Source organism: Schistocerca serialis, chromosome 5 (genome assembly GCF_023864345.2).
Source record: "Schistocerca serialis cubense isolate TAMUIC-IGC-003099 chromosome 5, iqSchSeri2.2, whole genome shotgun sequence".
NCBI lineage: Eukaryota > Metazoa > Arthropoda > Insecta > Orthoptera > Acrididae > Schistocerca > Schistocerca serialis.
In genome coordinates this window covers 129,717,907-129,733,557 of record NC_064642.1, presented here as the reverse complement: position 1 = coordinate 129,733,557, position 15,651 = coordinate 129,717,907, and the positions used below count along the sequence as shown (strand labels likewise).

General features: G+C 35.2%; 1 protein-coding gene across 1 annotated transcript in view; it reads left to right on the top strand.

Moving 5' to 3' along the window:
- LOC126481579 (probable 2-oxoglutarate dehydrogenase E1 component DHKTD1 homolog, mitochondrial) overlaps positions 1–15,651 on the top strand; it is a 335,870-nt gene that overhangs the window by 89,996 nt on the left and 230,223 nt on the right. Inside the window, exon 5 of the mRNA XM_050105438.1 lies at positions 3,750–3,911. Within this exon, the coding sequence (XP_049961395.1) occupies positions 3,750–3,911 (162 nt within the window). The remainder of the gene's footprint in view (positions 1–3,749; positions 3,912–15,651) is intronic.

Below are 15,651 nucleotides of genomic sequence, written 5' to 3'. Positions count from 1 at the left end.
ACTAATATTTGTTGATACCAGTATAGTCATTAGGTTTAAGAATATAAATGTTGATCATTTGCTAAATACATTAAGATCCCACATGACAGGAAGTGTGTCTAGATAACATAATATGTAATTTTCATCTAAACAAAACAGAATTCGACACAATCAAGCTAGTCATTTCAGGTCATGAGGCACTATGGCTCAGACAAACTCTTAACAGTAAAGCAGCTGAAACTTCCATAGACTATAGAAAAATTATAAGACCAGTTAATGAATCAAAGTTAAACAAGTTGATAAGTAAACTGAATTTAATAAAATGGGATAAAATAATCACCACTGCAGGTGCAAATGAACCTACCAACAAATTTTTAGAACTGTTAACTGAAAATTTTGAAGCATGTTGTCCTAAACGCTGCAAGAAAATATCGAAGCAAAATCATTACATCAAGCCACAAAATCTAAAAAGCTGGTACACCTCACATCTAGGTAGAATAAGAATCATAATGCTACTCTTATCATGATAGGTCTAAGCACAATAATGCTGGCAAGGAAATGTATATGAAAGTGAAAGAGATTTACAGGTCTGAAATGTAGGCAGCTAAGTGCAAAGCAGATGATACATATATACTGTACTCAGTGAAGAAATGCAAAACTGCATGGGAAATTATTAAAACAGAAATAAACTGAGATGATAAAGCATACCAAACACCAATTTCACCTGATATTCTAAACGCACATTTTGTCAGTCCTCAATCAGATAACAGCATTAATGGAGGATGTGAATAAGGCAGAGGTACTGCTGCCAGAAATGAACAGTAAGCAGACAGACAAATTTCAGTGGACTCGTGTAACTGAGAAGATGGTCAATGAATCAATAGCAAAGCTCAGTAATTCTAGAGCAGAGGATTACAATGGTCTCTCAAATTATGTTATTAAATATATCAGAAATCAAATTGTAATGCCACTGACTAAAATAATCAACAAAATTTTAAATGAAGGTAATTATCCAGAATGTTTAAAAATATCTGTAGTTAAACCAGTACATAAGAAAGGAGGTATAGCATCTACAGATAACTATCGACAAATATCACTTATATCCATAATATCAAAAGTAATAGAATACTGCATGCATAAACAGATAAGTCAATATTTTTAACATAATGATATACTTAGCTCCTCACAGTATGATTTCAGATCCAGCCTTTCTACAATCAAAGCAGTTGAGAGCATGGTAGCAAAAATGTACAATTGTTTTGAAAATAAGTATATTTTCTGTGCAATACTGTTGGACCTGACGAAAGATTTGATATGGTCTCCCACAATATTCTCATAAAAAAGCTCTACCACTACGGAGTGAGAGAGAATGCACTATGCCTAATGCAGTCTTACTTGGACAATACAAAACAGTTAGTTAAGGAAAATAATCAAATGGCAGAATTTCTCCCAATTGGAAAGGGTGTACCTCAAGGATCTGTTCTTGGACCTTTCCTTTTCATTATTCATATAAATGATTTACCTACAGTTGTACAATGTGATGCAGTGCTACAGTGATGACACAACACTCATCACATGTGATACCAACCTTGAAAATATGCAACACAGCATGCCAGTGGCAATGGAGAGATGCGCTGCTTGGTTTGAGGCAAATGTACTCCAGAAGAATGATAGTAAAATTGAAGCTATTGTATTCAATCTGAATGCTCCCAGTCATGATAATGAACCAGTAAAATTATCAGGATTTCACACAGATCGAAAGCTCAGCTGGGATATCCACACAGGGAAGTTATGTGGCAAATCGGTACGTGTCATCTATCTACTGTACAAGCTGAGGAGCAGTGCCAGTAAAGAACTTCTGTTATATGCATATTTTGCACTCTTCTATTCCCACCTGAGTTATGGAATACTATTAGGGGCAATTTCATAGGCTCGAAATTACTGTTTAAATGACAAAAGAAAGCCATAAGGTGCATAGCAGGACTTAGCCCATGTGAATCATGCTGAGATTATTTTAAGCAAGTAAATATAATGACAGTGCCTGGCCCATATATTTACAACTGCCTTGTCTTTGTTAAAGAGAATCTGAGTAAATTTGACTTAAGGACGACAGTTCATGACTGCAACATAAGAAGTGGACATACAATTAATATGCTATATGCTAGGATTGCAAAGACGCATAACAGTTACAAATATCTTTGTCCTCCAGTAAATAAATTTAAAACTAGTCTTTCAAGGTGGATGAATAGTAAAGGAATTTACCCTGCTCAAGAGTTCCTTGAGTATATGACAAATGATCCACTTTCCTGATGAGAATGAACAATAAATTAACTGCAAACTATACATATGTCACACTGTGCAACAATTTTATTACTGTTTCATGTACTTATTGTTAATTATTTGTTTGATTATTTATTTGTCATTCACTGAACTATGTAGTTCATTTATCTTGTAATTGATCTGTTAGGAAACTTTTTGTTGTTATTGACGTTTGCATAAATATGTATTGTATCCATCTCGGGTTATTATATTGTAGTTAGTGGCATTTATATCCGTCTTGGATTATTATATTATAGTTAATGACATTTGTCCAAGTTTATATTAATATTATTGTGCTAACACTGATGACACCAACTGCTTGTAAATATGCTCAAAGATGGAGTAAACATTTGTAATTTGTATTTATTTATGAAAAGGAAAGTCGCTACTCACCATATAGTGAAGATGCTGAGTCACAGATAGGCACAACAAAAAGACAGTCACAAATAAATAAAGCTTTCAGCCATTAAGGCCATCGTCAGCAACAGACGTAGACACACACAACACAACACAACACACACACACACGCACACACACACACACAAATGAAGCTTACATGCATGACTGCAGTCCCAGGCAACTGAAACCACAATGCAAGCAGCAGCATCAGTGCATGATGGGAGTGGCAAATGGGTGGGGGTAAGGAGGAGGCTGGGGCAGGGAGGGGGAAGAATAGTATGGTGGCATTGGCAGACAGTGAAGTGCTGCAGGTTAGACGGAGGGCAGGGGAGAGATGGGGAGGCTATCTGTGACTCAGCATCTCCACTATATGGTGAGTAGCAACTTTCCTTTTCATAATATTGTACATTCCATCCTGGATTTTCCATTGTAAAATATGTTTGATTTCATATAATTATATTTCTATTTGTGGAGGAAATATAATATATTTTATTTTGGACAGAACCACAAAATCACTTGAGAATGGCCTAGAAGATTGAAACTAGTTGTGAAAAACTAAAGTTAATACAGTAAAAGTGGAAAATGACACGTTCTTTTAACATTGTTTACTTGTTGAAAGAATTATTCACATTTATCCGATTAGCAACAACTTTGGAAGCACATTTGCATTTAGGAACATATTGAGAATCCTTATCTGAGTCATAGTTATCCCCATCATCCTTGGTTTTGTACAAAAGTATCTTCCTGGCATGAACATCACACACATTACTGTTACTAGCAGCAATATTTTTGTGCTTACCACTGTTTAAATGCAAACAACCTCACAAAATTGCCATCAGTGATAATCTGAAATTAGAGGTAGAGCTGCCTTTCCTGGTTTCTTGTGGAACTGTCAACTAATATGAGTAAAGCACATCACGTACCATGTTTTACATGCAACAACTCTGTTTCTCATTGAGTATCCCTTACTATTCTCTACAGCCACCATATTCATATAACTTAACATATTTTTAAAATGTTTCTTTAGAATATAATATCTTTTTTTTTTTCAGATGGTCTCGAGGAAATAGTTATTGGAATGCCACATAGAGGGAGGCTAAATCTTCTTACAGGCTTATTTGAATTTCATCCAGGTCTGATTTTTAGGAAGTTAAAGGGATTACCAGAGTTTCCAGATGATGTGAAAACATGTGGTGATGTTATAAGCCATTTTGGTGAGTGTGATAAATTCTATATTGGTCACTATGAGAACTGTTATCCTTGACAATTATACTCTAACTCTTACAGTTGCAGAAATATGATATTGTCACCCATTCATTAATATTAATACCATTCATTATTGCAAGCCTTAACATGAAATTACAAGTGTTCAGTAGTGACATTTTTGCCTCATATAGTGACATGTTTGCCTCATGTACAAAATTATGACTCGTTGACATATGCTGTTACATAAACTTAATCATAAAGGTCAGTCAAGAATAACAGAGACTAGCATTATTTATAATCTGCATTTGGATTCTACAGCTAAAATTAAAATTTAGTCCACTTATGTCATTAATGAGAGTCATTAACTTCTGTTAGTTATGCAATTCAGAAGCTATTTATCTACAGTACTCTTGTAGTATTAATGCTAGTAAAGAAAATTTTGTGACATCATTGATGGAGTATCAAATATATTGCTTCAGTTGCCTAACTGGAGTGGTAATTTTTTTCTGTATATTGACAGCTTTCACAGAGTCTGAGAATTGTGTAGTGCAGAGCTGGTATGTAGCTTTCTCCTTGATTACTGCACCAAACGTACTACTGAGCTTTGCATCTGATTGTTGGATCTCCATCAGCAGTGTCTTTAATGCTCCCTCAATGGAAGACAATTTGGTTATCAGCACTTTATACCATCAGCCATCCTCCTTTCATTAATCACAACCTGGCCATCAAAGTATCTGTACCAATTAACATTCAAACTGAACACCATTTACTGATTTCTATTTCTATTTGTGTTTGTATTGTACAGATAGAGGCTATATTATGAAATGTATTTGCAAATTGTAAATACAATAGTACATCAGCTGTATGGTTTACTATAGACATATGAAAAGTTTTTCCAGACCGGGTCTCGAACCTGGATTTCCCACTTATTGCAAGTAGTTAACCTTTGACCATATATGCATGTCTCCTGGACCAATCCAAACTTCCATATGTCATAGTGTACACATTCAGTAATGCTTGAACCTGTTCGTGTGATTTCCACATCAGGAGAGAGAACGTTTATGACATCATTTTTCCTTGCTTTGGCATGAAATACAGTTGGTGCAGTGTCTGTATTTGACAGTGTCTGAGTAGTCTGATGCAAATGTCCTTCAGGCATGTGTGTCTGTGAAGGAACAGACACTGCTGACAATCTACATCTGAATTATAGATAAATTTTCATGTGTCATTAGTAAACTATACAGCAGATGTAATATCTTATTTGTGATTTGAGAATACATTTCATTATTTAATATGGTTGTATATCATCAGGAAGGACATCCACATTTCATCAAACTGTACAGACACCTTTTTTTCTTTTTCCCCAGGAAAAAATAAATGTTCATTATCTTTACCAGTTTGACAACTTAATTTTTCATCTTCAGAAGTTTATAAAATTAGGGATATTACAAATTTTAGACCTTGGCTGCACATTTAAATGAAGTATAAAAGTGTGTTACAGAAACTTACAAATACTTAGTTTAGCAGACAGTAAGTTTCTCTAACATAATTTTCATAAAACCTCCATTTGAACAGGTCTCGGAAGATCCTAAAGGTACTGACCGACTGCCATGTCATCTTCAGCCTATGGGCATTCCTGGATGCAGATATGGAGGGGTATGTGGTCAGCAAAATGCTCTCCTGGCTGTTGTCAGTTTTCGTGATCAAAGCTGTTACTTCTTAGTCAAGTAGCTCCCCAATTTGCCTCAAAAGGGCTGGGTGCACCATGATTGCGAACAGCCCTTTGCAGGCCGGACGGTCACCCATCCAAGTGCTGGCCAAGCCTGACAGCACTTAACTTCAGTGATCTGAGGGGGACTGGTATTACCAGTGCAGTGAGGCCATTGACAATATACTTTTTATACTTCACATAAATATATAGCCAAGGTCTAAGTATTTATTATATCCCTAATTTTGCAGGCTTCTGAAGATGACAAATTAATTTTTCAAAACCGGTAAAGATAATAAAAATTATGTCATTAATGAGACCTGAAAAAATAATGTTTCATTTGCTGAAAATTAGTCATGAATAAAATAATATACAGACACTTTCAAATACAGACACTGCACTAACTGTAGAGGCTATTTTGATATCAAAGTTATTCCTTATGCCTAGTATTGAGTTGGTTATTGTCTCAGAAACCATTTTAAATAAATTAGGTTATAATCAACTGACAGATGTAGCCACTGCTGGCTACATTCTATTAAGTATACTAGCAACAATGTATGGGTAACCCTAATTTTTCACTTATTGACTAGTCATTCTGGCTCCTTATAATAATAAAAAAAACCACTGCTCTTCCTGTTACAACATCAGTGGTGAACATCTTGTAAGTATTTAGGGTTAATACTCAGAAATTATATGAAATGGAAGAATTAAGGAAACTCTGTATGACAGATGCCAAATGGAAGACTTAGATTTGTTGGAAGGATTAAGGAAAAGTGTATACAGTACACCTGTACAGAAAATCACATACAAGAGGCTAATGAGACCCGTCATAAAGTATTGTTACACAATTTGGAGTTCTTATCTAGCAGATGTGACTGTAATTATAGAATGAATCCAGAGGAGCGCTCCTGGGATCACAACTGGCCAGTACAGCAGATAAAAAAGTGCAAGGGAATTGCTCGTTGAACTCAAATGGGAATCCTTGGAAGAAAGACAACGTCGTTCCTGGGAAACTACTTTGGGTAAATTTATGGAAACTCTGTTCTAGAAGATTGTGTGACAGTTCTACTCCACCATCACCTATGTCACATTGGACTCTTGAGAATAAGAATTAGAAAATTGAAATCAGGGTGTGTATAGAGGCCAGCCATTTTTCCTTCTTTCAGTTTGAGAATGGAATAGGACAGAAAATCAATAATATTGCCATGCACTGTATAGTGGCTCATGGAATATATATGTAGTGTAGAGGTAAATCATCCTAAATTATCTGGTTTATCCAATATTATTAGCCTATAGCAAATGGATGGAGCAGAAAGACCATGAAGTAGAAGCAAAAGTAAAACAGAGTAACATAGATACAGCACACATATTGATGAACAATCATTTTAGAAATCACAGAATGAGAAATACAGTTATTAGAGATGAAGACTATTATTAGGTAATGAAAGCAGAAAATAAGACGAGAATGTGGAAACAATACTTCGAGAAACTTTATATTCTCCCTGAAAATAAGGACATAGTGCAAGAAAGTGATAGGAGATAGGAGAGATGAAATAGATTTTTCTGACTTTCAAAAACTTTTGCACAAACTTGGACTGAACAAAAGCCAAGCTACTGATGAAATATCAGACCAAGGGGGAGAGTAAGAAGTGTATAACCATTTGAATGAAATTCACCTAACTGCAGGAGCTCTATCGTGGAAAAGAATATGATTATTACATGACGAAAGAAAACAAGATTTGATATATGTGAAAATTCTCTTATAGTCAGTCTAGTATCAAGTGCATCAAAAATACTTATGAGAATACTTCATCAAAGAATAGGAAACTTAAAGTAGATTATGTGTGATCCAGTTTGGTTTCAAGAGACATTAAGGCACTTGAGAAGTAATTCCAGAACTGAGGCCAGATATAGGAAAAACAAGTAAACTGGCATTGTGTTTCTAGATTTGGAGGAGGCTTTCTATAAAGCAGAATGGGATAAAATCAAACAATGGAAAACCCAGAATGGAATGTAACAATATTATGAAAAAGATAGTTGCCACTCACCCTATAGTAGAGATGCTAAGTCACTAACATGAACAACAGTCTTTTTGTTGTGCCTATCTGTGACTCTGCATCTCCTCTTAGACAGTATGACACAAATGATGACTATGGAAGAACAATCCACTCTCATATTGTGATGAATACTGAAGTATTCAGCAGTGATAGAATGATACAAGAGACTGAATCCAGGAAAAGTATAAGTAAGGGTTGCTCATTTTCAGCACTGGTATTTAATTTGTATTTTGAAGAGGCTATGAAGACAGTAAAGGACCATCTCAATGTCGAAGTTGTTTTTCATAGACTGAGAATCAACATGCTTCACTCTGCTGTTGAGATGGCAGTGCTAAGTGAAAGTGAACAGGAAATGAGTTAGATACTTAACGAAATGGAACTTTTGTAAGTTCATAATTGGAACACATGTGTAACAAAAAGAAATCTAAGTTATTAGTGTGCACAACAGGTTGACATGCTTGTAGCTAAATGTTAAATGTGGACACATTTTGTTACCTCAACAGCAGAAGGATGAAGCAAGACAGATATTGTGGCAATATTTGTACAAGGCAAAATGACTTCCTATAAAAAGAGATACTAACATTCAAAGACTGTGTAATGGTGTGAACATGGACAATGAGAAAGACAGAAATGAAACAATTAGAAACCTGCAAAATGTGTTGTTGTAGGAGGCTATTAAAGATCAAATGGATTGATTGAGAAAGGGATGAAGATGTCCTGCAGTGATTCAATGAGAAAACAATCTAATAAAGAACACAATAAAATGGAAAGATAGAATGGTTGGGCACATATTACATCAATACTCACTGCTGAAAACAAAAGTGAATGGACACTAGAGGGACAGGATCACAGGAGCAGGTCAAGATATGAATACATAAGGCAAATCAGAAATGGTGTAGGATGCAACAGTTATGTAGAACCAAAGGGGTAAGATGGCGACTGCCAGAAATGGAGAGGTGCATCACACCAACTTTCAGGTTGATGAACAAATCACCAATGGTGTGCATTACTGCCTCTTTTCACAGAATTATTATGCTACTGGTCTTTTCTGTGTTATCTCAGAAGATGACATCATAATACTCCAAGGAGTGATAACATGTTCAGTATACCACAATTCTTACTAACAAAGTTAGAGTGGTGGAAAGTACTATGCCAGTGTGCTGGCATTGGCACTGATCACTATAGAAAAAAATCACATTCAGGCCTTAGCATCTGGAGGCAACAGTGGCCATATGTGCATGTGTAAGGCTTGGGGATGTGCACATGTTTTGTGCATCTGACAAAGAACTGAGTCTATTAGTTGATAATATGTAGAAGTCTCTTTTCAGTGTGCCTGTCTGTTACTCCCTGCTTACTCTGTCTGGTGAGTAGCAATCTCTCCAGTAGGAAAGGCTAATCCAATTCCAGCCCATTTTGCACTTAAATGCAATATTGATATATGTGATACCATTGACATTACAGTCCAAAACGGTGGCCTTTTGACCTTGAAAACTGCAAGGGTCAGTGTTTGTTGCCTACATGCCAGGGGCAAAGACTCCATCAGTGACCTTGAAAGCATGACATCATCAAGATGGTAGATAGCACGAAATTGAAAAATTGAAGAGAGTGGGAAATTTAAAAATTAAAGATGGCTGATGATAGGAAATTTAATAAAGTTTTATGGAGGATAAATTTAAAAAAGTAAATAAAATATTAAATGATGGAACTAGTGTAGGTGTGCTTTGTAACATTTCTCCTCCCCTTCCCTCTCCTCCAGTCAGAGCCTAATACTTTACAGACCATTAAATTAAACACATGTTTCTCTTCATGGGACTTCCACAACTGTTATTCGTTGTCAATGATAAAATCTGCTACAGTTGTAAGAATTAGTTATTTCTAAAGAGGAAAGCAGTATCTGGTTTCAGGACATATGTCCCATTTTTAAGTGCATGTTAAAATGTGAGTTCATGAAGGATGCGTAACTAGGTTTGAAATAGGTTGAAATATGTTAAAACAGTACATTCTTGGTGTATGACGTGCAAGAGTGGCAGAAAGCCTCTTGCAGTGGAGGACAATGGTCCAGGCTAATGGGCGCACCACTGTGGACTTGCATGAAGACTTATAGATGGTCTTTTGTACACAGTGCTACATAGACAGCTATCAGACCAATACAAAACACAAACCAAAATTGAAATTCTGGTGAAAGCGCTCATGTAACAGTAACATTGGTGAGTAGACTGCTCATGTCAAATTAAAATGTGAGACCTAGAAGAGGATATTCTCTTTCATACCACGTACTAGGGCTGCACTATTTTAACATATTTTAATCTGATTTAACCTTAGTTATGCATCCTTTGTGGACTCGCATTTTAATATGCCTTGAAGATGGGACATATGTCCTGAAACTGGGTAGAGCTTTCCCTTTTAGAAATAAATAATTTTTACAACTGTAGGGGATTTTATCATTGACATAAAATGAAACAACCAGTTACAATGTAGATATATTTGATGTGCTTAAGGGTAGGTACCAGAGAAATTTCACCCAGGTTGGAAAAAAAATGCAAGGGACTGAAGATTTGTTTCATAACATATTTTGGCATGCAGAATTCAGTGGGTAAATCCAATTTGCTAAACAAAATTTTTCATCACTTTTGAATTTTAGGTTTTTGAAGAAAATGAATATTTTCTGAAACCCATTTGTGGAGTTATTGGTTATCATGAAATGTATTCACAAAAATGTTTTGAGGAAAAAAATGTTTAAAATTGACAAAGGAATAACAATTTTTCTTTTTGAGCATTTTGATCTTTTTCAAAACAACAATCTACAATTCTTAACATAAAATAGCATTACTACAACATTATGCGATGTTTCACCCAATATGGTTCGATGAACCCTCTGCCAGGCACTTAAATGTGATTTGCAGGGTATCCATGTAGGTGTATAAAATTGCATTCTTTATTTTCAATTTACATTTTATGTCACATATTCCCATCTGCACTGCATCCGCACAGGTGTGTCATCGTCCACGGGTATAGCTGGTCGCATGGAATAAAAGTGGGTCTTTTCTGGCTGCCAGGTGTCGAACTGTCATCAATCGCCAGGCTACCACATAGTGTTATGGTTGGTAGAATGCAGGGGCATTACTGCTATAGTATATGTATGTATCATGGTATGAATAACGTTATGTAAAGTAACTGAACTGTGTTCAATGTTCATTACCTGCTCACCCTAAGTACCTCACACCAGGCTGCCACCCATCCTGAACCAGGCACCATCAGGGATGTTTACTTTCCAGTTCACAATTGAGTCTGCCATGAACATAAATCCATATGTCTGAAAAAAAAAGTAATTAGGCACACATACATAGACAATTACGGATGTACGTATAGATTATGCACATATACAGAATATGAAATTAATGTTTCAATTTAATTTCTGCACTGTACATATCTATCTAATGGTAGAAAACTAACTATACTTCAACTTTTTTGCAAAAATCGAAATGGTTGCAATAAAAAAATGTTACTACTCCATCAATTTTTATCATTTTTGGCTGAAACATTTTTTTGTGAATACCTTCCTTGACAACTAAGAACTCCCTGTATGTATTTGAAAAAAATGTTTTTCTTTTTTTTTTTTCAAAACTCAAAGATCAAAAAGTATGAACAAATTGTTTATCAGATTGAATTTACCCACTGAATTTGGCATGGCAAGATATGTCATGAATCGAATTTTTGGCCCACTGCAATTTTTTTATGACCAGGTTCAAATTTCACCAGTAGCTTTCCTTAACCCTTTCACGTACATGGGACACATTTGTCCCACGTATAAATCACCTTACTAATTGGACTGTAATTACAGTTGATGTGCTACAGATGCTCTACTTGAAGCAGAGATATTTGTTTTCTTTAATATTGTACATCTTTGGTGGCAACAATTACTATAACTACCATTAGTCGTCGGTTATTGTTGGTGATTCTCACTTCGAGCAGACACACAAATTTATTCACTTCTTGTGTGCATATTGTGTTCTCTGCCTTACTGTCAAAGCTTGAAAGTATATTCAAGTAAGTTTCTCTTTTACTTTAGACCATTCATTTAGAAAATAACTGCATTTCATCAGTGGAAATCTTTATTTTCATTCTTTGGGGCATAGTTGTCCCAATGTACCACAATGGTAATTTGTGTACTTGTTTTTGAATGTCATGAAATCGTTACTATTACGTAAAACAAAACGAGCAGAATGGTATATAAAATTCAGTTGAAAATATATTATCTTTCATTTTATTAATTAAACTGAAAAAAATTGTACTAGTATAATTTCAAATCGGCTTTTAGGTCATGTGCTCCAGAAAAAGAGAATTTTTCATCACTGATGAAAGTGTTATGCAGATTTTGGAGGCTTGCAGTAGTGATGACGAAGATAATCTGTTACTGGATGAAGAAGATAAAAAAATTTTCTTGAAGGAGATATGGAAGATGAAAGAGAACATGTTATTACAGAAGATCCTGAAAAAGAAATACTTAGCCCACCTAGCAAAAGAAGGCATACAGACGAAATATCAGAACCAAATGCTGGGGTACCTGATTCCCTTCCAGATTTGCTAGAATTTAAATGGTCCAGAACTTACCAACCAAGACAGTTCAGTGATAACATGAATCATGAATTTGGGAAAGTGCTTTTGTTTAGTGTCAGTGAAAATCGTGAAATGCCACAGCCATTTGAAATTTTTTTTCTACTATTGGCCTAAAAGATTTGGTGCATGATATATTAATTCCTGAAAGTATTCGGCATGCAGAACAATCAGGCAACGCATTCAGCACAAATGAAGATGAAATCAAGGCATTTCTTGGTATGAACCTGGTAATGGGGTACCAATTTTACCTACATTTAGAAGCTACTGGGCAACTGAACCCGATTTAGATGTTCCTTATATAGCTCAGATTATGCCACTACATCGGATTGAAGTGATTTGAAAGTACTTACATTTTTCCAACAATGCAGATCAGTCAATAAAGGAAGACCGCACATACAAAGTGAGACCTGTAATTACCCATTTGAACAAAACCTTCCAGGAATCTCTTAGTGCAACTAGGTCTCAATCTGTAGATGAGCATATGATCAGATTCAAAGGACATAATATTATGCGACAGTATGTCAAAAATAAGCCAGTCAAATGCGGTTTCAAAATGTGGTGCAGATGTGATTCGGAAACTGGCTACCTATTTGAGTGTGATTCATACACTGGCCAAAAAGAACTCAGGTCCTGAAGTAGGGCTTGGTGAGTCAGTAGTTCTGCAATGGACAAAATCACTATCCTGACTGGAATGTGAAATTTACATAGATAACTTTTTTTAACTCTCCAGCTTTGCAGTATTACCTTGGTTTACAAAATATCAGATCATGTGGAACAGTGGAACCAATCGTGAAAACATCCCAAAGATATTCCCTCCAGAAAAGGAAATGAAAAGAGGTGATTAATACAGTCTCAGTAGCAATGGTCTGACAATCCTCAAATGGATGGATAACAAGCCAGTTTTTCTACTGATTAATTTCATTTCCCCAATACCATGTACAACATTGAAGAGACGTCAGTCTGGTTCTTCTGAAAAGATAAATGTTCAGTGTCCTCTTATGATAAGAAAGTACAACAAGTGGATGGGAGGGGTGGACCTTATGGACCAGAAGAAAGTGACTTATGAGATTGACGGAAGGCAGAGATTAAGTATTACCTGAGAATTTTCTTTGATCTACTTGACATTGTGTAAACAATGCATATGTAATATATTCAAAATTTGCAGGAGAATCAGGATTCAAATCAACACTATCATCCCTAGAGTTCAGACAATGCATTGTGATAAAATCTAATTGGAAATTATTCAAGTCGACAAAGGAATTTATCAACAGTAGTGAAAACATCAAGAATGTTGCAGACCAGTTGCAATCCAAAGAGTCCAGAGCACCGAATGATAAAATCAGACGTAAGGAAGAGATGTGTTCATTGCGCTTCAAAGTGTGTTGAAAACCGCACTTACAATATTTGTGAACAGTGTGGTGTTAATTTATACTTTACTTCAAGCAGAAACCGTTTTGCAGAATTTCACATCAAATAGACAACATATACACAGCCTGTGTAATTTTTCGATGTATTAAGTGTAATGTGTTTTGTAACTGTCCTTTAAGGACCACAGGGACAAATACGTCCCAGCTTTTTTTTTAGCAGTACAAATAAAAATGTTTGAAATAATAACAAATTTTGTTTATAAAACCTCCAATTACCACAGAGATACAAAAATTTTAATCACTAGCACTTTAGTTTTCTTAGGAACCTGAAAGGGTTAAAAGACTCCAAGTGCTATTAATTTTCTTTGTGCTACATCCAAAAGCATTAATCCAAAAAACACGTAAAATATGTAACTTGCAGTATTGTTGTAATTAAAAGTATTTTACAGACCATTAAAATGAAACAGGCTGTCACAATATAAAGTTTTTGATGGCATTGAGCCACAGTTATACAACATTTTTTAAAAGAGTAAATCACTATTTGAATGTGTATTATTATGTTTATTTTTTGTACATCCAGATTTTGGCTTTTATGCCATTATTGGGTTCAATACTAAAAGTTGTTACATCATTATTAATAATGGTTTAACAACTTGTAGCATTGTAGTCGATAATGGTATAAAAGCCAAAATGTGTATAGTACAAAAGGTAAATATAATAATACAAAGTCAAGTGGTGATTTACTCTTTTAAAAATACCACACTGCAGTCAGTTTGGCTGCTCAAAAGTAGATGAAATTGCATAAAAGATGTGAATCACAATATTTTTGGCTCTGCTCTGAATTTTTTGCTCCAAAAAATTATGTAAAAGGTGTAATTTGCATCATTTTTTTCATTTAAAAGTACTTTACAGACTATTAAAATGAAACAGCTAATCACAATGTAGTCATCTTGGACATGCGCAAAAGTATCATACATGAATGTTTTGCACCACATTCAAAAAACATCCAAAACAATATGTAAAGTACCACTTACTTATGTGCAAAGTTGCTTTTTATCTCATAGATGGTATAAGACACAACAGAGCCTCAAATTAATTATTTTCCACATATAAACTGTTCTATGGTGCTTATGAAGTGTTATAAGATAGGCAGGCTTTGGCAAGATGCCAACAATCACACTTTAAGCTGTAAGTTAGATTAGTAGTGGTCCCCATGGGTGGTTTGCAATACAATGTGTGTGTCATGTTATAGTGAGCAGTGTGAAACGTATTGCAGCAAGACAAGACCTGTCATATAATCAAAATGCTCAGTCAGTTAGCTCAGCCTTGCCAATCCCTGTCTGCTTGCTTTGTGACACTTGGCAACCATTATAGAACAATTTAGATCTGGAAAATAATTAAGGTGAGGCTTTTTTGAGCCTTACACCATATAAGGTACAAAAAATGAACTTTACATGTTTGTAAGTGGTGCTTTGTGAAATTTTTTGAATGTGGCTGAAAACATTCAGAGCATTTCAATATTTTAGAGCATGTGACTGGCTGTTTCATTTTAATATTATTAAAAGAACTAGGGTCTGATGGTAGGAGAGGGGAGGGTGGGGTAGTGCAAAGTACAATTGGGCTATTTCCACCATCTTGGATTTAAAAATCATTTATCCACCTTTAATATTTAAATTTCTTGCCATCTTCCATTTTTAAGTATCCCACAGTCTGCCATTTTTCATTCTTAATTTCCTGCAAAACATCTTCTTGATGACATCATGCATTCAAGGTAATTGATGATGTAATTCCCCCTGGCATGTAGGCAATCCACATGATAGCTTGCACTTTTCAAGGTCAAGTGGCTGCTGTCTTGGAGTGTGATGTCAGTGGTATCACTTACTTCAATTCCACATTTAAATGCAAAGTGGACTGGAATCAGCAAAATCTATCCATTTCATGGTGCTGTTAGTTTATTTTAAAGTTTGCATCATATTGAAAAAGATTCTATTTTTATATG